At 41.6% G+C, this 23,516-nt stretch overlaps 2 protein-coding genes across 2 annotated transcripts; one reads left to right on the forward strand and one right to left on the reverse strand.

Annotated features, from left to right (window-relative positions):
* Positions 1-3,097: 3,097 nt before the first annotated feature.
* Positions 3,098-4,177, reverse strand: LOC311037830 (kelch domain-containing protein 3-like; the record flags this gene model as incomplete). The annotated part of the gene is made up of 1 exon (XM_084047120.1): positions 3,098-4,177. One exon carries the CDS (start codon positions 4,175-4,177, stop codon positions 3,098-3,100), a length of 1,080 nt encoding a protein of 359 aa, XP_083903246.1.
* Positions 4,178-9,476: 5,299 nt separating this feature from the next.
* On the forward strand, positions 9,477-21,717 carry alpk2 (alpha-kinase 2; the record flags this gene model as incomplete). Its single annotated transcript, XM_084047121.1, has 11 exons — positions 9,477-9,491; positions 9,721-11,541; positions 13,308-14,868; positions 15,319-15,466; positions 16,547-16,674; positions 16,969-17,013; positions 17,228-17,529; positions 17,954-18,042; positions 18,958-19,175; positions 19,569-19,617; positions 19,724-21,717. 11 exons carry the CDS (start codon positions 9,477-9,479, stop codon positions 19,938-19,940), a joined length of 4,593 nt encoding a protein of 1,530 aa, XP_083903247.1. The 3' UTR covers positions 19,941-21,717.
* Positions 21,718-23,516: the final 1,799 nt, after the last annotated feature.

Below are 23,516 nucleotides of genomic sequence, written 5' to 3' on the forward strand. Positions count from 1 at the left end.
TTTTTTTTTTTTTTACTTTTTATTCAACAGAATGGATGAAATACCATCTAAAATGATCACAAATGGTACATTTTACCATTTTAACACATTACAAATGCGCACCGAACGTGCAAGTTTATGTGCATAAATGACCTCCAGGTTTAGGTGGGGTCGCGAGTCAATTTCCGCCTTATTTTGGGGTCGCGGGCTGAAAAGTTTGGGAACCCATGAGCTAGAGCAGACCATCTCTCAGCTAGGCTACAGATGTAAACTTTTGGTTTTTATCCTTAGTGGGGGAACATAGAACCCGGGGAACATAGGGATGACCCCTGTGTGTTAGCGAACAATTACAAATAAAAACTCTAGCCACTATCCCTGTACAGCTCTATCAGTCTCATGCTTCAATACTATTTAAACCGGCCTCGTTATAGTGACAAGGCTAAGCACAGTGTGACCAGCAATAACATGACACACTTAGAGACAGACGTTCAGTCTGTGTGTGAGCCACCGGCTTACTTATCAGTACAACCACTTTCTTCACAGATACAATTACAAGAATAACATGTGCACCACTACGGTCTGTTTCCTATTTCCCCTTGGTGTACGCGCACACGCACACACACACACACACACACACACACACACACACACACACACACACACACACACACACACACACACACACACACACACACACACACACACACACACACACACACACACACACACACACACACACACACACACACACACACACACACACACACACACACACACACACAGTAATTTATCTTCTGTCACTCTGAGAGGGTAGCCTGGTAACAATTTCCCCTATTTGGTGTACGACACGTTGTGATGCAATGCATTATTGGATATTTGGCGAGTGACACTGTTGTACTACGGTGTATAAATTAAGCTTACTGTAAGTAGAACAGGTGTGACATCTCCACTGTTACATAACAGTAGAGTTGAGGATAGGGAATGATTTTAAAGTCAATAAAAACATTTGTCACTGTCACTGTTCCACTCACAATGACGCAACGATGAGGCATCGGCCATAATTTATCCAAAGCTGGATAATAAAACTGTCCTTCTCTGTGATTATGCAACATGTAACATAGCAACAAACTCTTTAACTTCTAAGTGCTCTACACTCTACTGCACATTCAGCCTGAACACACACAATCAAAACTCAATGCTGTCGCTAGACTGAAGTGTTTATTGGAGAGGGTAGATTGAGAAGGCCTGTGTGTGATGCAGGGCTGGAGGAGAGGGTGATTCCAGACTCTGTCCACTTGACCTTTAGGTGCTGTGGCGATAAGGAGAGGAAAGGCACTGCTAGGTGCTGATCACTGACCCTAGGGAAGGAATGGGAGGAACGGAAGAGAAGGGGGAAGAAAGTGATCGGAAGAAAGTTAACAGCCGGGGAGGGCAGGGGGTGCAAAGCCAAACAGCAACAGAAGATTATGTTCAATTAGAGATGATGAAGGCTCAAAAAAGTGGACTTTGGAATCATTCCTCAATTTGTGGATGAGCCTGAACAATTGTATAACTTATACTCTTATAGTAAGTTCCTTTAGACCCACATCAAGTCGATTTACTCCAAGACACAAGATTCTTGAAGAAACAAGAGCTGGACTAATAATGGCTTCCCGGTGGATCTCTGATGTCATGTTGATGACGTCATACTGATGACGTCAATATGGAACTCCATGTTTGGGGCAAGACTGATCGGCAGATCGGTGGGACAGTGGATCTGAGATTATGAATTCACAAAAAAGTACAAATATTCAAATACAAAAAAATATTCACAAAATATGAAACATGTTTAGGGATTTTACTTCCTTGGCCTACTGGCAGCGTGCAAAAGATATTTGGCAGACTGGCAGGCAGGCAGACAGACAGACAGACAGACAGACAGACAGACAGACAGACAGACAGACAGACAGACAGACAGACAGACAAGTCAGACGCTGTCTGGAGTGGAAGTACACAAGTCACCAACCTTTGTGTGGGGAGCAGACATCTCTGAGGGTCAGGGGGGTCGGGGGAGACAGCACCACCCAAAGGATCCAGCCGCAGGAGCTCGTCCTCCAGCTCTTGGATTGTTTTCTCCGTAACAGAGTTGTTGTTCTTGTTGGGGTTCTTAGCAATTAGGTGCAGCTTCAGTGTGATCCTGGGCTGTGGCAAGAACTCTTGCTGACCAGGGCCTTTAATCTGGGGACCAGGATCCAGTGCGGACGATCGAAGGGGGACCATCCATTGGGTGCATACAGAGCTGTACCAGCGCACGCCCCAACGACATATGTTGCACAGAATGGTGCCATCGTTTCAAAAGACAAATATGGCCTGACAGGATTGCTTGAGGACATCGGCTGAGAAAGACAGGCTCACTGCATCCGGTGAAGATTTGGACTGTGCTACAATGGCACTCTTGCAACAGACAGACAATCTTTGGTGTTGCATTGGTTTTCAACTTTCTTGGGGTGGTAGAGTTCTTCACACAGGCTTATAACTTATAGCATGGCCATGACGCTTAGGGCAATGTCAGTAGGGGCAGTCCAGTGAAGTGGGTTGTGCTGGTGGAAGCCATTTCTTGGCTGGGAGACATACTGTATCCTGGGCGGGTCTGGAGAAGAGTTGAACATCACTCCAACTACTGGGCAGCAGTCACACTTATTTTCTGTCATGACTCATGTGCATGCTGTGATGGCAAGGGGTGTCAACGTATAAAAATTAAAGAAGAGGTCTCACTGCTCAGGGTGCCAAAGTGACACAACTGAGAAGAGCGTGACGGGCAGAAAAAAAATTAAACTTCATTTTCCATTCCCACTCCTTATTCTATAACTGCCCATTGCTTTGCCCAAAGCATCTGTTTCTGATGTAGATTAACTTGGCATTCTTTGCAGCCATGTCTGACCTAGTGTTGTTCAGTTATTCTACTTACTGTATGATGCTGCTTAGTTCCTGGTCGGTATCCCTGAGCACATTCCTGTGCTCCACGTTCTATCCTATTTGAATGAAGGGAGCCTTGTCAGTGGCGATCTTGTCTTTTTCTTCCGTTCCATTGCCTGGAACTTGTTCACTGCCGTTGTAATCTTGTATCTTTTTTTGTGGGCTAACACAATGTTCTGTTGCTGTTGGTAGTCATGGCTTTCAGTTCCCATCTAATGTCATGTGGGAGTCCTGACTGTTCCAGACCATACTGAATAACCGCTAGCTTGCATAACGTCTTCAGACCAGGACTCAAGTCTAAAATGTACAGGTCATCAGGTATGTATCCTCCGAAGAGGACGATACGATCTCCCACCATGCAACAGCACATTCTAAAAGAGGATGAACATGGTCCTTTCCCCTTGGGCTCAATCTTCTTCCAAGAGAAGGTCTCTGGATTGAATTTCCACAGATCATCTAAGGTCCTGTTTAGGGGATAGTTGTCACCACCAAATATGTACAGCTCTCCATTATAGGCAAAAGCTGAATGACCCCTGCGTTTTTCTGGCAGAAGCTGTGTAGAAGGTGTGCGCAGCCAGCAGTCGGTCTCTGTGTCAAACACATAGACGTTGTTGCTGTAGATGAACTGGTCCCCATGGCCCCCAAATACATACATCTTTTTCCCAATGATGTTAGCAGTGTGATATAATGAACCCGGTGCTGGAATACCTGCAGCATTAATTAAAGACCAGACCATTGTGGTGGTGTCCAACTTGTGGATGTCATTAGTGCATCCAGTCAGCAGGTTGAATCCCCCGAAGATATACATGACCTTCACCAAAGCACAGGCTGAGTGGTTGTACTTCGTCTCAGGAACATTTCCAGAAATCTTGGGCTTGAACCATCTGTGGGTGTTGACATCAAACGCATAGAGCACGTTGCAGAAATCCCTTGTGTACTTAAACCCTCCCCAGACATAGATGATATCTGCTATCAGCACAGCTGTGTGGCCCATGCGCATCGAGGGAACCGCATGGGGATGTTCTCCTCTTCCAGTTGTCATTGGGGTCAACTTTATCCAACGCAAAGACACTGTGTTGAAGATGTGGACCTCAATCTGATCCCGGTTCATGTAGGTCGCCACCAGTCCTATGGAGCCTCCAAATGAGTACACATCTAGCCCCACTGCCACAGCAGCATGGTTGGCTCTCTGTGGTCCTTTCAGGTACAAAGTCCAGCGCAGAGTTTCAAACACCAATACCATCTAGATTAAAATGGGAATGGCCTAATATACAGTAGCTCCGTAAAAGAATGTTGTTCTATTCGGCCTACAACACACTTATACTGGTACAGCGGCTCAAACATCACACAAAGCTCAGCCAATCTGTGAAGCCGATGGGTTTGGTTGGCCAATCAGGGGAGCTGATGCCTGTTCATCTCCCTAATATAGCAACCCCAACAGAGGCAGGGGAATCCCTGTGCCATGCAGCAGTCTCTTCAGACGGTTACTGTGTGAGAAAGGAATTGTTATTCATGAATACTATCAGTATTATTATGGTGTGACTTTCTAAGAGGCAATAGGCAAAAAATAAAATAAAACTGGTTTTATATTTCTTAATTATATATCAATTTTATAATAAATTGGATGACGTGCTGAAACACGCGCCAAAATGACATAGGAATTGGAAATGGACCAAAAATGTATTTATTTATACATATTCTTTAATGAATAAATAAAAATGAAACTTGTTGCTTTCCAATATCCTTGGGCGCTAGTATCGAGATTATTGAGAGGTACTTCCAAATAGGCAGACTAATTAAGAATTGTGTTCATTCATACTGAAATGAATGAATGAAATCCAATGGCTTCCTTGAATATTAAACAAACCACAGTGAAAGAATGGTCAGCAGTAACGTCAAATTTACTGTGACTCATAATAATCTGCTAAACATGTCAGATGTATGCCCTTTAATATAATGGTATTGCCGCTATGATGTCAGCATCAAAATAAAACCTACTCTTCAAATAAAGTACACATTTTTTACTTTGATCGATTATTTCTCCCCTTCAATAATACCAGTTCGTATTGTATTTTATATCATTATCGTTGTAATACTTGGCATAGCATGGATCCTGTTGAGTTTGTGTATGCTCCAAGGGCAACACTGCCCCCATGGAAAGATGCCACGTTTATCCCCTCAGGATAAGGCCCTTGCAATAGGACAAGTGGAAGCTGGTGTTCCGTTACGCAGAGTGGCAGCATTATTTGGTGTCAGCCCTGGAACCATTTTCAAACTTAGGACCAGGTTCCGTGAGACTGGTGAACCAGGAAGTTCCAGGAATACAACACCCCGAGAAGACCGGAACCTCGCCCCCATGCGCAGGTGCCAGTCACACACCTATGACTTGCACACAGCGGCCAGCAGGTGCATGCTGGCAGGTCGCTAAAACGAGAGCGAATATCAACAGAAGCATATTGGGGGATTTAGGCAATTTTTTGGGGGGCATTACCCACACGTTTAGCTGTGTTGCTCATTCCACAATTGCACAATCCTTACAAGGTATATCTCGTTTTAAAAGTGACTAATCAATGATAACAACGATATAAAATACAATACCCATTGGTATTATTAAAGGGGAGAAATAATTGACCAAAGTTACGTTTCTTTTTTTGAGGAGTTTTATATAAAAACAAACAGGCACCTTTATTGGCCCTTTTCTTTCCATGCTATTCAATTTGGTACCGGGGTCAATGATCCCTGTCATCAGCTAAATGTTTAAATTATAATCTGTATTAAAGGTTAAATAGATTTTCCACAGCATACAGGCACCATAGAATATGTTCCTTGAGCTTAGCAAATGGAAATATGTGTATCACCATATCAGACTAATTCCACACTGCAAAATCCTGAGGGGACCCAGTGAGGGTACATTTTTACACTCTCAGGATTAAATGAACACTCCATATTTTACAGCGCACCTGCTGGCATGCCCACCTCACATTACAGCCCAAACATTTCTCAGGAACTGGGCAGGGCTCCAATTAACTGGGTCACGCTTACTGCTGCTGGAGCTTGGGAAATGTTTCCCCACTTTTCCTTAAACCAGAACAAAGTAAGAAAAGTCCTCCAATTTGTGGTTACATCGTTTCTTTATGTTTTGGTCAGCTGTTATGTCTTACCCATCCCAACATACTGTATGTACTGTACCATCACTGTCCTAACATACTGTTCGTCAGTATGTCCCCCCCCCCCCCGTGCTGTGGTTCCAATGCTTGCACACGCTACCATAAGACACTTTCCTGAATGTGTCTGGGTTCATTCTCTCTCTCTTGCCCTTGTGACTCCACTACTGTGGATGAAAACATAACCTGGAAATTAGTGTGATCTAGATGTTTGTAAAGTATGAAGACGACCGTCAGTGAAACGCTTTGTAAATATAGATGCAGAGTGTTAAGTGTTCAGGATCGGCACATGTCCACAATATCATGTAACTGACTTTGTACTTGTGGGGGACTGCCGTTAAAAATAGACTCACACCCCGAGACCCTCAGCCCTGCCTGGGCTTATTCTCAAGTCCTACATCATAGGTCGATATAGTCAACTACTCGGCTATGAAAAGGGTACGTACCTGCATGACTGGAAATCCCCTGCACGGGCTAAACAACTGTTTTATTGGCTCAAGTGTTATGCCCGTTTGATTTATGATGTATGCTTTTACATGCAATACATTTGTTGACAGTTCTAGTCAGCACTGTCTGTTCAATATACAGTTAAATACAATGGTAAACATTGTATATAAGAATGTTCCATCTGTGTGCTCAGGGATGGCTATAGTGATGTGCTGAGTCTGCTGTGTTGAATAATGCAGCATGTTGCTTTATTAAAAAATGTAATAAATAAAAAACAAAATGTATTTAAAATAATTTGAAGACATTTGAATAAAGTTGTGTTTTTCAACTACTGTAGTTATTTACATTGAAGAAATTGTAACATAAGACAAGTAGCGTCTATACTTATAATAGAACCTCATTTTTGGAATGCTTGTCTATGTTTAAGTACATTTTAAGTATCAATTAAACTCTTGGTTATTATAGATGGATTAAATCAACTACATGTTGATTTACTCAGCAGCTTGTATCAATTTACCATCTCCACTCCAGCGATGGTGGACTTTTATTATTCCTTAATGTCAGGACAGATCAGACCCGGTCTACTAACCCTGACTGAAAAGCCAGATGCCAGCATGAGGAAACTAACATTTAAGTTAAATAGATGATCCTCGAGGCATGATCAGATCTAATTGATCATTTTTTTGTGCATCTCTCTGATCATCACTCAAGCCAAGTGGCTTTGTGGTCAAACAGATGGATTAATGTTCTATTCACAAGATACTTCTGGGATCATGTTTGAAAGTCTTGGACTAGCTATGGAATGCTTTGAACTCTCTTACGAATGAGTCGGTAGGGATGTTGACATACACTTAAGTTGGAGCTAAACTAATTTGTCATTACATAATCACTTATGTATAATATTACAATTTAGCCTATGTCCTCTTCCTGTGTATTTTCAACCTTTCGTTTTGAGTTTTTATTTTAGCATGTATTATAATTGTGTGCCTATGTGGGCTAATGGACATAGTGAAGTGAGTGCTTTATATAATGGTAAACATTGTTAGCTGAGGTGCCCTTCAATGCAAAGCCCTTCTACAGGAATGTGACCAATGCAGGTCATGGGTGAAGATTCACTGGTATTTTTCCAGTGGCTCTGCCACAACTTCCCTTTCTGTAAGATGGCTCGTTGCCTTCCAACTCAGGCATCTAGTCTAGTAGCATAGTTAGAAACGCTGTATAGCAGCTGTGCTGCTATGTCTTTCAAGATACTAACATCAAACTGTAATTTAAATCACAATTTGTTTCTTAAATATATTGTAAGAAACATAATGGCCCATATACTGCAGACCTACATATAGTAACATTGACAGTTTGTGTTGAAATACAACGTGATAATAATGGCCTTGTATATGTGCTCTCTGGGAATACTATCTCTGAGCTGCACAAAACAATAGCTGAATCAGAATTTCAATGCTACGTACGGTATGTTTGCACATAAGAGGGATTAGTCTCGATTGTTACATTACAAATACTGACAGTATTAAGACATATGTAAACAGTCAGCCCCCATATCAATGTAAAGATAGATTATGTACAGTACAATATTGAGGCTGATATGGGCAACAAGGGTAAATAGATCAATATGATTTATTGCACTTGTTTACAGAGGGTAAACAGCTAGAGGGTAGTAGAATATGATATGAAACACTCTGCATTGCGCATGTATCATATTATGGACACAAGAGGTCATAGTGGCATCAACAGAAAAGTGGCAAGACCTGAAGTAATTGTGGAAGTAAAGTAGAAGCTTAGAGGGTTCAATGTAAAAATAAAAAAAAGAGAGAGAGAGAGAGAGAGAGAGAGAGAGAGAGAGAGAGAGAGAGAGAGAGAGAGAGAGAGAGAGAGATCCTGAGCAGTGTACTGTCTACCAAGCTTTGAATGAAAGTGTACTAACCTTAACACTGTGTCCTGGTTTGGTCACTTGAGGAGCAATGTCAAACTCTCCAGAGTGATCAACCAGGGAACCAAAACACCAGGCTGCGCACAAACCCAGCTCTATGCAGAAGCAGTAAACAGAATGGCCAATAAAATCACATGACACATCCCCACCCCCTTCATAACTTTTCTGAGATTGGGGAGGAGGTTCAGAGTCCCCTTTGCACACAAGTGCTATTTAAAAAAGAAAATCCATCCCCAATGCCATTAAGCAGCCCAACAGCAACTGAGCTAAGCTAATGCAGCACTTTATAATAATAACAATTTATGTAAATTGTGTTCTCACTGTATTCTATCTCTACGTGAGCTGTACAGCTAAAGACACATTTGCAATATTACCTGCATTAATGAACAAAGTATTTTAATCTGAAGCACTTTGATGGTGCAGACATTTACAGAACAGAATGTGTTGTGTTTACGTAGCGCCTGGGATTCGAACCCGAGTCTCCCGTGTGGAAAGCCAACATCTTAGCCACTAAGCCAAATGGCTCGAGGGAGATATCAGAGTTTCAGGCCGCCAGACTGAAGTTGTGAACCACTCTGCTACATTTATTCTTGCTAGAAATGCATGACATAAGGGTGTACAACAACAGGAAGCTTTCCTAGTGATAAGGTGTGACAAGAAACCTTTAAAAGCCACTGAAATAGATGCAGCAAGGCATTAACAAGGGGCATATCCTAGGAGGAAGATAAACACATCACACAAAGTGACAGCTAGAGGGAGATAGGGGACCTGACTGGATAACCTAGATAGATGACGAATGTAAGGTTATAACTAAGCCCTTGTACCGGATCAGTTTAACTATCAGAGATCACAGACCATAGCTGAATGTCATGCTTTACTTTACAGGTGCTGAAGGAGATGGTTGTAATCTGTGAAGGCCATAACGGCAGTGAATTATGGATTAACTAATCAGCCACTGTCCACAGAAGAACCTCATCCTATTCATCCACATGCCGAGCCTGAAGGTATTGTTGTGGGGCTAAAGCTGCCACAGACATGGATCTCCCTATGGATTCTTCACTCCCTTCCACAGACAGTCAGTCAGTAACTCCACTCACAAACTGCCAAATAAGGGATCTAGCCTCTTCTCTTTCATGTAATCCTACAGAAATAACCTCTCCTGCAAATGAGATTCAAAATAAGGGTGCGTCACATCTTTCAGACTGTGCCCTCTCTAATTGCCCCTCTCGGGAGAATGTTTCTGACGTGGGCCATTTCCCCTCAGTAAAGCCTGCGTCACCTAGCAGTGGTCTGACAACATGCTTTTCACTTCATCCAGAGGCCAAAGTCAACAAAGAGCCTGTACCAACCATACTTGACTGTGACATACAGGACAGGAGAATCAGTGACCTTGGCTATATTAGCACAACAGAGCGTACGTTTCCTCTTTTTGTTGAATCACCTCACATATCACGTAGCCTTATTTCAACCCCCTCTCAAAGTCTCTCAGGAGTACCCAAGGAAGCCTTCTCAGAGTTCTCGGAACATGAATCATTGCTCTCCAATTTGCTCTCAAAGGACTGTGGGCCCATGCCACTTGTGTCAAACAGTTTGATGGGACAATCTCTCACTGAGTCTGTACCACAGCAGGGCAGTAGCCTGACACTGGATAGTAAAGCCACTGACCTGTTCAGGTCTTTATCAGAGCTTTCTGATAGCTCAATAGAAACTGACGATGTCACAGAGCCTATTTCAGACCTTTATATCTTTGAGAGTGGGACACAGGAGTTTATCCTGAATCCCCAGAAGTTAGACTTGGATCTAGAAAAGATTAACTGTACAGACTGTCTGTCATCATCATCATCGTCACAGTACGAGGACAAAGAGACAGGCCCTGAACATGGCATGCATGCCTTAATCCTCGGCCATCAGGACTTGGCAGTGGCAGTGACACAAGATCACCGTCACATCAGTGAGAGAGGGGAATCAGTTATGGTGGATTTAAATCCAGAATTGGGCCAACAAGGGACAGGACCACCTGCTAGTGTCTCCTATGAGGGGGGCTTACTGTCAATAAGTGAACAGAGTCAAGGGAAATCAGAGGTTAGTAGTCTAACCAGCCCAGAAAGACAGAGTGACAGTCCTAATGAGTTGTGGCTGGACGCATGCCAGTTTCTGGCAGGTGAGGATAAGGACCACGGAGATGATGCTATCGTAGAGGGAGGAGTCTGGACCACCATTGACTGTTTCCCGCAAGGGGACACAAAGGTGTCAGGTTACCCTGGTGAGGCATGTGGGATTGGCTGGTCCAGTGATGACATAGAATGCTGGGGGGCACCTGTTCAGAGGTGGTCATCAGTGGACAGCTGGGCAAGTGCACTCTCTGACTGGACTGCAATCATTGCCGCTCCACCGGAGGATTTCACAGCTGCCTTCACAGAGATAGGAGCAGAGATAGATGCTTTGACACAGGCACTGACAGAGACTCATATAGATCAACAGACAGAGACTCAAAGTCAAGCAGAGACACAACAAGGTAAACTATCAAAGGGACAGGGTCGGGAACAGTCACAGAATCAGTCACACATGGCAATCCAGAATCAGATACTGGAGCCACAACCACAGCCACAGAGCTCCATCCTTCCTGGACAGACCTGCTGCTCTAGCTCCATTGTAGAGCCAACAGCAGCTGGAGGCTCAGTTGAGTCTTATCTATCAGCGACTGCACAAGGAGATAACAAGCCAGGGGAGCTCCAGAACACCCAGGATGAGGGCTGTCTCTGCCCCACGGACAAGCGCTTGTCCGTTGGTTCGTGCAGTGGCATGTTAGAGTCTTCTGGGAGATACAGTGTGGACATGCCTGCGGTTGCACTGATCACTAGACCTGGACCTTCATCCTCTGCTGCCTTCGATGTCTTAGGCGCAGATTTACCCCTGCTGGAGGAATATGCTAGTGCAATGAAGGCAAATATCTATACCAGCCATAAAGAAGATCCGATCTTACTGCACATCACAGAGGATGCAGATGAAGGGCTGGAGAGTCAAAATGTCTTCTCACAGCTGAATGTTGGCGAGGTGAGACATGAACATTTTTGAAGTGTTCTTGTATATTTTATATTATTATTATTGCTAAAATAAGTGTTAAATAGCTCTATAATCCGAACTTTACGAAATTATATATAATCATTGCTATAGTATAGAGGTGGGGTTTTCAATTCCTTCCGATCAGGTGCGAGAACTTATACAGGATACAAGATGAACAAGGGAAATTGGAAGTGATGAAACAACAATAAAAAAAGATAATGGAACAGGAACACTATCAAATTGAAGTTGATAAATGGGTTCTCTCTCCTAATTGGATAAAATGTATATCCTGGTTTACTAGAGACGGGGAGATCCCTGTTACTTAAACACTTATACAGCAATGATTACGAGCACTTTAACTAAAATTAAAAAAGGCACTTTAACCGTAGGCTACATGTACATTATATACTTATAGTTTCCCCGGGCCCCCCAGGGCTCTATACTTTATTTTCACCAAATGTTCGCCCCAGAATAGGCACTCCATGGGTTCAAGTGGTTAAGGGTGGAAAAGCAAGCAGTGTGATTAGCATAAATTATAAGAGAAAAAATACTGTACCTCCAATGAATTCTCTGTTTCAACAACCTTCACCTCTAAAATTCACATTAGACGTGATCCCCAACAAGTACAGGTGTAATAAATCACAGTCTTCTAGGAAACCCACTTACTTCCCCTGTTGGTGTCCTATTGTTACTCAATCAGGAGATACAGTGCTCGGTGTGTAACAACAAGCATGCTGCTGTGTTGTACACGTCAGAGGTATTCTCATCCCGTCTGTGAATTCAAGTCATCAGCTTAGCGCCCATGGAATCAGGCCCTGAGACAGTGTAACATTGCACACTGTCCCTGGGGCTCGGATTTTAAATACTGTATGTGTCTGAGGAAATGGGAGGGTCTGGGAGAAAACTTCAGATAGACAGAACTGGAATCTAATAATAGTGGAGTGTTTGATGATAATAGCATGCATCCCTCGCGTGTCAGGGTGGAGGGGTGAGAGGGGAGCACAGCTGAGGACTGAAACACGACCCCCTCTCTCTGTCCCTATACATTCACCCTTTAGCACGCCCCATTCCCAATGCAGCCCCTTTAAAACGCAAGCATCAGGAATCCGACCCGTTCTTCAGGCTTGCAGATGGTGTTTGATTGCCATAGCGTGAGCACTTTTCTATGACAGTGCCTATAGACAATTTCAGCTACATTTTTGCCCACATGGACTCTGGGTTTGGAATTATAATGTTTCTCAAATTTCTGATTTCTTGTTCCATAAAAAGGTATGTGAATAACATGAATGTAATTTGATGGCATATTATTACAGACTGCAGCATCTACCTTCCAAATGTAATATGGAATAATAATATCCCCCAAAAAATTATAATGTTGTACTACTTTTCCTAGTGATGGGTTATACTGAAGTATAAATTACAGTAAAGTCTAAATATTATTATTATATGCCGTCCACGTCAAGCTTGATAACTATAACTATAAACATATACTGTACTGTATATTTCAAAACATTCTAAATCTAGTGGTAGAGTGGCAGAGTCCACACCACAACTAAAATGACAGCATCAGTGTGGATAATCACATAATTATCGTTATAGTTATCGTGCTTGGTGTGGAAGGCCCATTATACTCATATTCGTATATGCTCATGTATGAGCATGGATCATTGTTGCTAAGTGTGTGTGTAGCCTATATCTAACGTGATTGTAGATGTTCTTATCATTTTATTTTTCTTCTCTTTCATTGTGATGATCAGTCCTTTAGAGATGGCCTGTGTAAAGTGACAGCGCAACACGGTGTCTCTCAGCGAGGCGTGGTGGTGGGCAGGAAGGGAGATGAAAGGAGTTATGGGTCCTCTGTGACCGGCTCACATTACGGCTGTACTGAGGCAAAGACGCCAAAGGTTGAGAGTGGGTGTGCTGAAGTAAACACTCCACTGAACACACAGCCTCTGACAGACACACATATGCCACCTGTGGACACACCAACTGCTCAGAACACTAATGTTCACACGCCCGTGTTTGACACCTCGCAAGGCTTCCAGGAGGCGCATCAGGGGGAGCTACAGTCAGGACGTTCTCAGTTTATTATGCCCGTAGCTCCACTCAGTATTGGGCCTTCAATCTTCCGCCCGACAAGCTACGTGCTGGAGGGAGGCCAAGCCCGTGCCAAAGGGTTTCTCGATGACAGCAAAGGCCACGCATGTGCTCACATACAACCTCATGTCCTTTGGCCCAACCGTGGAGGGTCTAATAATGAACCACCTTTGGAAAGACACAAGGAGAAACTGTTGACTGAGTTGAAAGTCTGTTCTGACTATTATCGTAATACAGGCTCCATTCATTTTTCATCATACAGCAACAACTGCGAAGAGGATAGAGAACCAATAAACTTTGTTACTGTCCCCGGGACTCAATTGCTGGTCTCAGAGAAGGACCGCCTCGCATACGTCACTTTAGACCTAGATGATCTATTCGCTTCAAGGATTACAAAACCCAGAGCCACAAGACTACAAGTTGATCAGGACACGGATTCATCTGGATCAGAATTTTACAAATCCTCCAAGATGCCTCACAAATCTCACAAGAGCACCTCAGAGTGTAAAACACGCTCCAAAAAGGACAAGTCTGGAGGTTATGTGCATCATGCCTCACAGGTGCAGCTGGAAAATGTACCTCACCACCTCCCAGCTCAGCAGACCTCAAAAACACATGAAAATCATCTGACTGGCCTTGAAGATGACAAGGCTCCATCAGTGACTGTGATAGAGCCTGTTGCGGTGGCTGAGAAGTTTACCACCAAGCCACATGGCAAGAAGAAGAAGAAACATATTCAGAATGCAACAGTGATAAAGAGTGAGGTGCAGCCATTGAGCGAATTGGAGAATGGAGCCAAACAGAAAACAGCAAAAAGTAAGATTGATATCTTTGAGGCCAAAATGGGTGATAAAGCCGGGAGAAGTAAAGATAAGTCTACAAGTATTACAAGTAAGGACAGTGATAAGTCAGATGATATACAGAAAAAGGCCCATCAACTGGAGACTAATGCAAACCTAGAGGCTGAACCTTCAAGTTGCGTATCCCCTAAAGACCACCAGCCAACCAAGTCAACCAGTCAGCTAAATGAGGATGCAATTAAAAGGCGACGCCTGTCTGAAAATAAGTTTGGAAAGATGGTCAGTACTATGGAATCTAAATTATCCAAGCCAGAAGGTCCCGTCAAGGCAAAGAGGGAGGAGCCCAAGGCAGGTGTGGAGACAACTCGTAGAAAGGCCTACAGTGACGTGGTCAAACAAAAAGCACACACACCTAAAGAAGGTAATGGACATATTGTTATCTTTCATTGTACTGTACCGCATGACAATTTCATTCTACCTTTTGAATAACACCAAAGCATGTAGTGACCTTCTTGTATAACAGTGAAAAGAGATATACTGTCACTGTTGGGCAGAAACCTTGTATCTCCATATTTCATCTTTTCATGTTTCCATAAATTAATGCTATAGGTCATCCTTTAACCACTTAAGCCTGCTTTTATACTTTGACATACGACAGTGTCGTGCAAAAGTAGTGAAAATAGCCGATCTTCAAGCTCACAACCGGCTGCTTGTACTGTAGATCTAGACTAAATAATAACTACAATGGATCCATTCTTTTTTTCCCATTTCCTGAAAAGTAACGGTTTTGGTCATACAAGGTTTCACCTGACAGCGACGATATACATGTTCTTATCCATGATAAAATGACAGTATGTTGTCCCTACTGTAGGTCCCAAAGTGGTGCAGCCCATCCAGGCAGTATCAGTGAGTGAGGACCCACAGAGTCTGGGTCTGTGGTGTCAGTTCTCTGCCGTCTTTACCGACCACGCTGTCACCTGGAGCAGAGATGGGACCGTCTTGGCTGAAATCAAGAGAAGGTGTTTCATTTGTATTCAAGTCTTACTTGTTATTTGCTGTTATCTTCATTCTAAACCATTGATTAAGGTCCACCGTTTGATATGCATTAGGCCACAAACCCCATTTTATTTTTACAATATATTTTTACAATATTTCATGTCTGGGGCCCCAGTCCACACTGCAAAATCCTCTGCTTATTTAACACTGACTGTACATTTAACTCTGAGAGTGTAAAAAGAAAATTGTACTTAGATCCCTGATGGTCCCTGGACCCGACGTCGAGAAACAGTGATCTGTAAAAAACACTCTGCATACTTTGCTGATTGGTCTGGCTTGTCTGCCAGGCTCAGGAGATTCTTAATGGATTTCCATATGCGTCCAACATCTTGTAGTGACATCTTCGGCATGCCAAGATGTTTCAACCAATCAGGGAGCAGCTCATGGAGGGGAGCTTAGGGTTGGGTCAGATTTGGACAACATACTTTATAAAGATGGGGACACAACAACATGGATGGCTGGCACGTGCCGGTAGCATCAATGAATCCGTCACACAGCACATATTATTTCTGGCCTCAGGACTATCAAATTATTTCATTGCACAATGCTGCTTTAACGACTTAAACCCTATATACGTCAAGTAACGAAAATAGCCTATCTACAAGCTACAGTAGATCTGCTATTTTCACCAAATGTCCACCAACAATTTGCAATTAAGGTTCATTAAGATGAGGATGACTGGAATCATAGTAGAAGTAGGAAGGAGTAGCCTACTATTGTGTTACATCAAAATATAAATTATATACTGTTGCAGTATACACATACTTCAAGGATACACATACTGTATCTGAAGAAGGAATAGTTCAAGCTTTCTAAACCCACCAAAATAATAGCATAATAACACAGCTACGGCACTTATTTCTGACATACTGTGGAGTCTTAGTTTGTTTTGAATAATTTTGATAGGATCAGAATAACGGCTGCTGTACTTGGATAACACATATTTTATGGTATTATGCCTTATGTAAAAATGTAGTATGATATCTTCAGCTCTAGCGACAGTAAGTAACATGTTGTTTGTGGCATTGCATTTGTTTCCACAGTGCTGGGGATGAAAGCAGAGTGTCAGTCACCATCGCTAAGGCGTCTCACAAAGACCTGGGCAAGTACCAGTGTCACCTCTCCAGTCCACATGGATCTGTCACCTTGGACTACCTGCTCACTTATGAGGGTAAGTAGCTGGGTCATTCTGCATAATGAACAATATTACTTTTAGTAGGCCTACTATAAGCATATTTTGATACCAAAACTTTTTTTGCTTTTACACTTTTTACTATTTTGAGAAGTGGAACTTTTACTTAACAGAGTACTTCTACATTGTGGTGTTGCTTCTTTTACTTAAGAAACATATATCAGTACTTCTTCCACTACTGGACAACTATACATTTCATATGCTGTAGCATCGGAAACAAAACACAGTCACAAAACTATTTATGACTTTTGACTGTTTCCAACTCTTTGACAGTACTCAGTGAGATCGTCATCCCATCACCATCGAAGAACCGCCAATGTAAGTTGGAAGATCATGCTGAGATTTCTTGCATTACACAAACTTTATAGGGTTAATCTGAATATACAGTAAACTGAGTAAGTTTCAAAAAGTATAAGATGTAAAAAATATTCAGAAACTTCCTTGGCCTACTGGGAGCATACACAAGATATTTGGTATTGATCCATACAGAGTTTTGCCTACAGTAGGCCGATGTGTTTTCTTTGTATCTCAGCTGTCCCTGTGGAGCTGGTGGGGGCCGAGGAGGAGGATGTCAACTGTTCCAGGCTGATATTTAAAGAGGACTTCCTGACCGAACAATCCTTTGCAGAGAACCAGCCTGCCAGCATCGTCACTGAGAAGCTCCACTTCGGCGAAGGCATGCACCGCAAGGCTTTCCGTGCCAGGCTGCAAGCAGGCATGGCGCCCTTGTTGACGCCCGGAGACTCCTGCGTACTCAAAGTACACAACTCCATCACCTACGGGACCAATAACAATGAAGAGGTGGTTCTAAAGAACTTTAACCTGGCTGTGGAGGTAAGAACCTCACAGAACACTGATGCTAGCCGTCATCAGGGTAATCTACAGTGAATGGCAAGAGAACATAACTGTCAGGATTTATTAGGGATTTTATTTACACAAGATTAAGCCATACACATGCATTACAAATCAGACATACCTGTATATTAAGGCAGTATATATTTTAGGGACTGATACTTCAATGATACATTATGGCATTTATATTACCCACTATTGAACTACAGCACACTAATTCACTGCATAAACACAAGAAATTGAAAGTTGAAAACTATCTTTTTTGAGTGTTTTTGGAGATGTCCTAGCCTTTTGCACAACCTGCTCTACACATACAGTGCTGTTACTGTATATGTATCATCTGTAGAAAGTGTTCTATTCAAAAAATAAACATTTATCTGTATTGTACAATATGCTTGTGTTTTAGGAATGCCAAGTGCAGAATACAGCAAGGGAATACATCAAGGCGTACACTGCTGTAGCTGAATCTAATGAAGCCTTTGGTGACGTTCCAGAGTAAGTGAAACGTTATGCTGCCAATTTGTGAGACTGCATAGTGTTACAGCCAAATTAGCCAGTGCTTGATATCAATAACTTTGTTGGTCAGCTCCATTGAGCTATATTAGAGCTGGAGATTGACAGACAATCCCTGCCCAAATTTAAATGCAAGCACATACTACCCCGGAAGTATCTCTCCAATGTGTGTGCCTTACGTCACAAACTACCCGCCCATGAGTTGAGCCCATTGGTCAAGCCACCCGGATGTGGGCCCAGATTTGCAGTACCTGAGCAATTTTTGCTTCCCTCCAATCCTGGGGGCTTGGTCAGCTTGCTAGGTTCCATTTGGGAACATAAAGTTCCCTTACTCGTCTTTCTGTGACAGCATCTGTCTGTCTCTCTGGCCAGCTCACCGCCACCCTCTGTCCGTCTTGGTTTGCAGCACTGATCCAGTTGCCATTGGTGTCATTACTCTTGACAAGTCCAGTTTTGATTAACTTAAAATGTACATAAAAGAAAGGAAAGGACTCAAACATTCATTTAAACAGCATTTTCCTTATACAGTATATGTCACGTCAGGGGATAATCCTTATGTCATATTTGGCACTAAGCACCTCAGTGCCTCCCATGCCGCACTGCGTTCATGCATATCTGTTTAATAGGGAACCGTCTCAGGTGAGACTCATCAGTCATTATGATGACTTCTCCTCCCCGTCAATCTTATGACATCACACAGCTCACATAATCTGTCTTGTGGGGCGGCAGTGGGTAGAGAGGCAGTCTGGTAATCAGAAGGTCACTTTTTAGCCCGTTCCCACATAGGCCCTTAAATATAGTTTATAGCTACGTATCGTATGAGAACATCAAAATAGACTTGTCTTCAGATAGTGTGCCTTTCATGTACTTAGCCACTCACTGTCAGGCCTCCTGCAGGATCATCCCCATCTACCTTGTTCATCGTCCCTCCAATGACATCCCCTATGCCACACTGGAGGAGGAGCTGATTGGTGACTTCGTCAAGTACTCAGTCAGGGACGGCAAAGAGATCAACCTGCTGAGACGAGACTCCGAGGCAGGACAGAAATGCTGCGCCTTCCAGCACTGGGTCTATGAGAAGACTGAGGGGAGCCTACTGGTTACTGACATGCAAGGTTGGTTGCATGAAGAGCATATTGTAGATGTCAACAAACATACACAAATATACTGCACACGCCTATAATAGTAATAATTAAGTCCCCTATAGTTGTTGTTGTTGTCGGGTATTTGTCACTGTACATTTGCACATGATATTTGCATTTATGATATTTGCATTTACCCATCCTGACTATTAAGAGCATCTTCTAATAGTATGTAGTCATAGTAAAATACCGATTCCCAGAAGGCCTCTCTACCCATTCAGCTACAGCCCCCGCCCTATATAGATATACAGTATATGCGCAATGGTAAATTCTCACTAATGCAATTACTGGCATAATATATTTTAACATATTATGTAATAGAATTCAGAAATCCAAATATCATTTTTTATTTATGTGGTTTTGCAGGAGTTGGCATGAGGCTCACTGATGTTGGGATAGCTACCTCTAAGAAAGGGTGAGTTGGAAAGAAGATGAGGATATACATTATACAGTACAGTACATAACTTAATGAATACATAGACTGACAAAGTATTACATGTTCAATTCTTGTGTTATTCCAGGTACAAGGGTTTCAGGGGAAACTGTGCCACCTCCTTCATTGACCAGTTCCAAGCGTTGCATCTGTGCAACAAGTTCTGTGAAATCCTCGGCCTCGAGTCCTTACAGCCCAAACCCAAAAAGCCTCCCACACCCAAAAGCCTCCCAAAACCTAAGCCCCAACCTAGCGCTGCTCCCAAGAAGAAGCCCTTTGGTCCCAGTGTGAAGGGCAAGTCATGATAGAATGTCATTCTAAGGGTATGGGTTTCATTGTTGAGCCTTCCTCTGTTTATGACTTATGTTCATGACTTCAACATTTCTGGGATTTTGGATTGATGAAGAGGATCTATATAAAGACGTTGTGATGCAAGCAGAGGACACATACCATAAGGGTGTATGAGTGACAGATAATCGACATATACTATTTTATTTGCCTCGTTTTGGACTTTAAATCCCAAGGAGAGTCGTCTCTATGGAAATGACTGTTTCAAATGGAAATGTATTGGATTAAAACATTTAGTGATAGGGGGGAGGTTCAGCATGGGTGGTGTATGGTTATGTATCATAGTTTTGACTTTGTATCTACAGTATAGTCATCATCTGACAGATGATCATGAGACATTATTTATCTGCTTTGGATAAAACTGTGACTAATTTAGCAAAAACTTGAAATTTATTATATAGTGTTTCTGTTGACAGTAAAATCCTCAGTGTTCATTTAAGTGTAAAAATGTTAAATGACCACTGGGGATTGTACTGCGTACAGTGGTATATGAACTGAAATGTCTTTGGTTTAGATTTGTGGAGTGCAATGTTGTGTCTCTTCGGATCAGTTGTATTTCCTATTTTTTACTTTTAATTTACACTTCAAATTTCTTTATTTCCATCTTTGATAAAAGGATGTGTTTCTGTAAATCAGATTAGCCCGTACATGTAGGATAAGATGTAGGCCTACACACAAGATATCTAGTTTTTGGCACATGTGTGAGTGAAAGAACATGAGTGGCTACATTTGGTGTCTTATAGCTTTGTTGGCAGAGAGTCAGTGTCAATATATTTAATAGAAACTGTTCTATGTGTCACTTCTCAACAACTGAACGCAAAGAACATTTCAATGCACACTGTGTCCTCTTCAGAGTCAAGGTGCATTAGAAGACGCAGTGTGCATTAAAATGGCGTACGCTGTACAGTACGACGGTGTTGCCTGCAAAAAAAATTGCTATTTTTTGGCATGCTGCAGCACATACACTGTCGTACGACAAAGTACAAATCGGGCTTTAGTCATTTGCACTTTATCAATGAAATATGAAAGTAAGCCATGAATATCTTATTTGTGTTCAGTCGTTGAGAACTGGCCTGTAGGAATGTTAGTAGCTATCCTGTTCTGAGAACACCGACCTCCGATTGTGGAGTGGGTGAAGCACAAGAGATTCCTTCAACCCACCATATATTTAATGTCAAAATATATATTTTTGGATGAATATGTTTGTTTGCTTTAGTAAAGCTACAGATTTACAAGGAACATTATTTTTGTTTTGTTCAGGCATAAATGTAATAATATTGTATTTAAGGTCATTGTTACTTTCCTGTTTGAATTTATTTTTTCAAATACTTTGTATTCACTGAGAAATGTGATTGGTTGATTGATTGATTGATTGATTGATTTTATCAGACAAAATATTGCAATTCCAAAAGCACATAAAAACAATAAATAAAAACAAACTTTTTGAAAGAATTTCAACATGTTCCAACCTGACTTACAAGTGTTGATGTGTTCCACAACATGGCAGCAGTGTAAAACAAACAAACACACAAACAGAAAAGGACAGAAAACTAAATATGTTCTGGTTACATAGGCCTCGTGATTTAGAACTGTAAGATTTTAATTGCAGTATATGTGCGACAGTTGTTTCCATACCGCATAAAATGTCATTATATATTTAATACATAGCTTTATGACAAATCAGTTTTGCATAATCCAGTAAGCGTGACAGACATATGAAAGTGTAGCCTTGAGATACCCTGAATTTGGACCCTATCACCTGACAATACGATCTTGCAGTAGTATGTCAGCTATTCCATTACTGTGACACTCTATCTCTGTAGGATATATATATATATACATATATATATATATATATATATATATATATATATATATATATATATATATATATATATATATATATATATATGGATATATACATACATACACACACACACACACACGCACACACGCACACACACACACACACACACACACACACACACACACACACACACACACACACACACACACACACACACACATATAGGGTTATATATACTGTACATTTTTGAAAAATCTGAAGTTAAGAGGGCATTTGTAGAATCGGCCTCAGGTCTTAATGGGTTAAATCATATGATTCAAATATTTGGATTAATTGGGCCATGTTGGCTACATACTGTACAATAATAATGCATTTGTTTGTTATTAAACATGTGTCTGGTAATCAATCATAGTGTCATTTGCTTTCTGGAGGTGAACAAATGCAGTGGAATGGACCCCTGACCTGCAGAGTGATACCTAAGCCTGATTTATATACTTTGTTATACAACAGTGTTGCGCTTCGAGAATAGCCAAGTATAAAGCATGAGAGTGAATGTATATGTCATTCTGCCTGGCAAAGGCAAAGAGAAGTGATTACCATATATACCAGGATGTTGTTAGGTTTAGATTACATTTTCCATAATTAATGCACTTAGAAATGGGATCCACACCTGTACCAACTTATCTACTTTGGCAGGAAAATAAATAAAGTGCGTGTGTGTGTGCGTGTGCGTGAGTGAATAAATATGTACAGTATAATTTATGGAATTGAATCATGACAATACAGCAATAAGTGAAAATCACTTTTACTGTAACAAATAAAAGTATAATGAACAGCCAAACTCAGTATTATCTTTATATCTGCGGTGACTTGTAAGAAAACGCAACAAAACAAAACAAAACAGCATACTGTAGTATTGTAATGAAGTATTCTATTTCAACTCATCAATGAGAACACAATAACTGTCAAGATGGAAGTATGTACAGTCAGTCAGACAGTCTAGAACAATTGGGTCACTTATTTCTGTCCATGACAATGTGGCATTAAGCAACAAATTAGCAGCTCTGGCATGCAGAGGTAACTGGGTCACCAACCATCTGTGGTCTAGTCCAGGATCATACATCGTATATATCATCAGTCAGTACAGTACAGTAATGCTATATTCATAGGTTTTTAACAGGGGGTCCTCGGAGTTACTACAGGGGGGGCACCAAATCTTTGTGTGATAGGAGCCTTGTTTTTTCTTATTTTTATTAAATGTCTGAAATTACACATTAAAATGAATCCACCATATTAATACAAAAGATAGATAGATAAAAATAAATACAAAATAAATATTTACACAATATGTATACAATATGTAGTATGGCTCCCTGCTTCATCTCTCTCTCAGCTAAGGGGTCCTTGGCCTGGAAAACGTTGAGGACCCCTGGCTTTAATTTATTATCATGCAATGACTACAGAGGAGCAAATACATTGATTATTATTATTTATTATTTTTGTATGTAAGGAAAACCTAAAATTAAAACTATTATTTCACTGTTCTGTCTTTTCAAAACTACACTGTCTGCTACCCACTACCTAACCCCTTCAACTTCGTTGAGACTATAGATCTGCTATTTCCCAGAATGTTCAACACAGAATAGGGATGCTAGCTGGATTCAAGGTAAATATCCAGAGTTCTCAAAACCACTCAGCCTTTGAAAAGCTAAATTAATAATAATAA

The sequence above is a fragment of the Gymnoscopelus microlampas genome (genome assembly GCF_963454915.1).
Source record: "Gymnoscopelus microlampas genome assembly, chromosome: 21".
Lineage (NCBI taxonomy): Eukaryota > Metazoa > Chordata > Actinopteri > Myctophiformes > Myctophidae > Gymnoscopelus > Gymnoscopelus microlampas.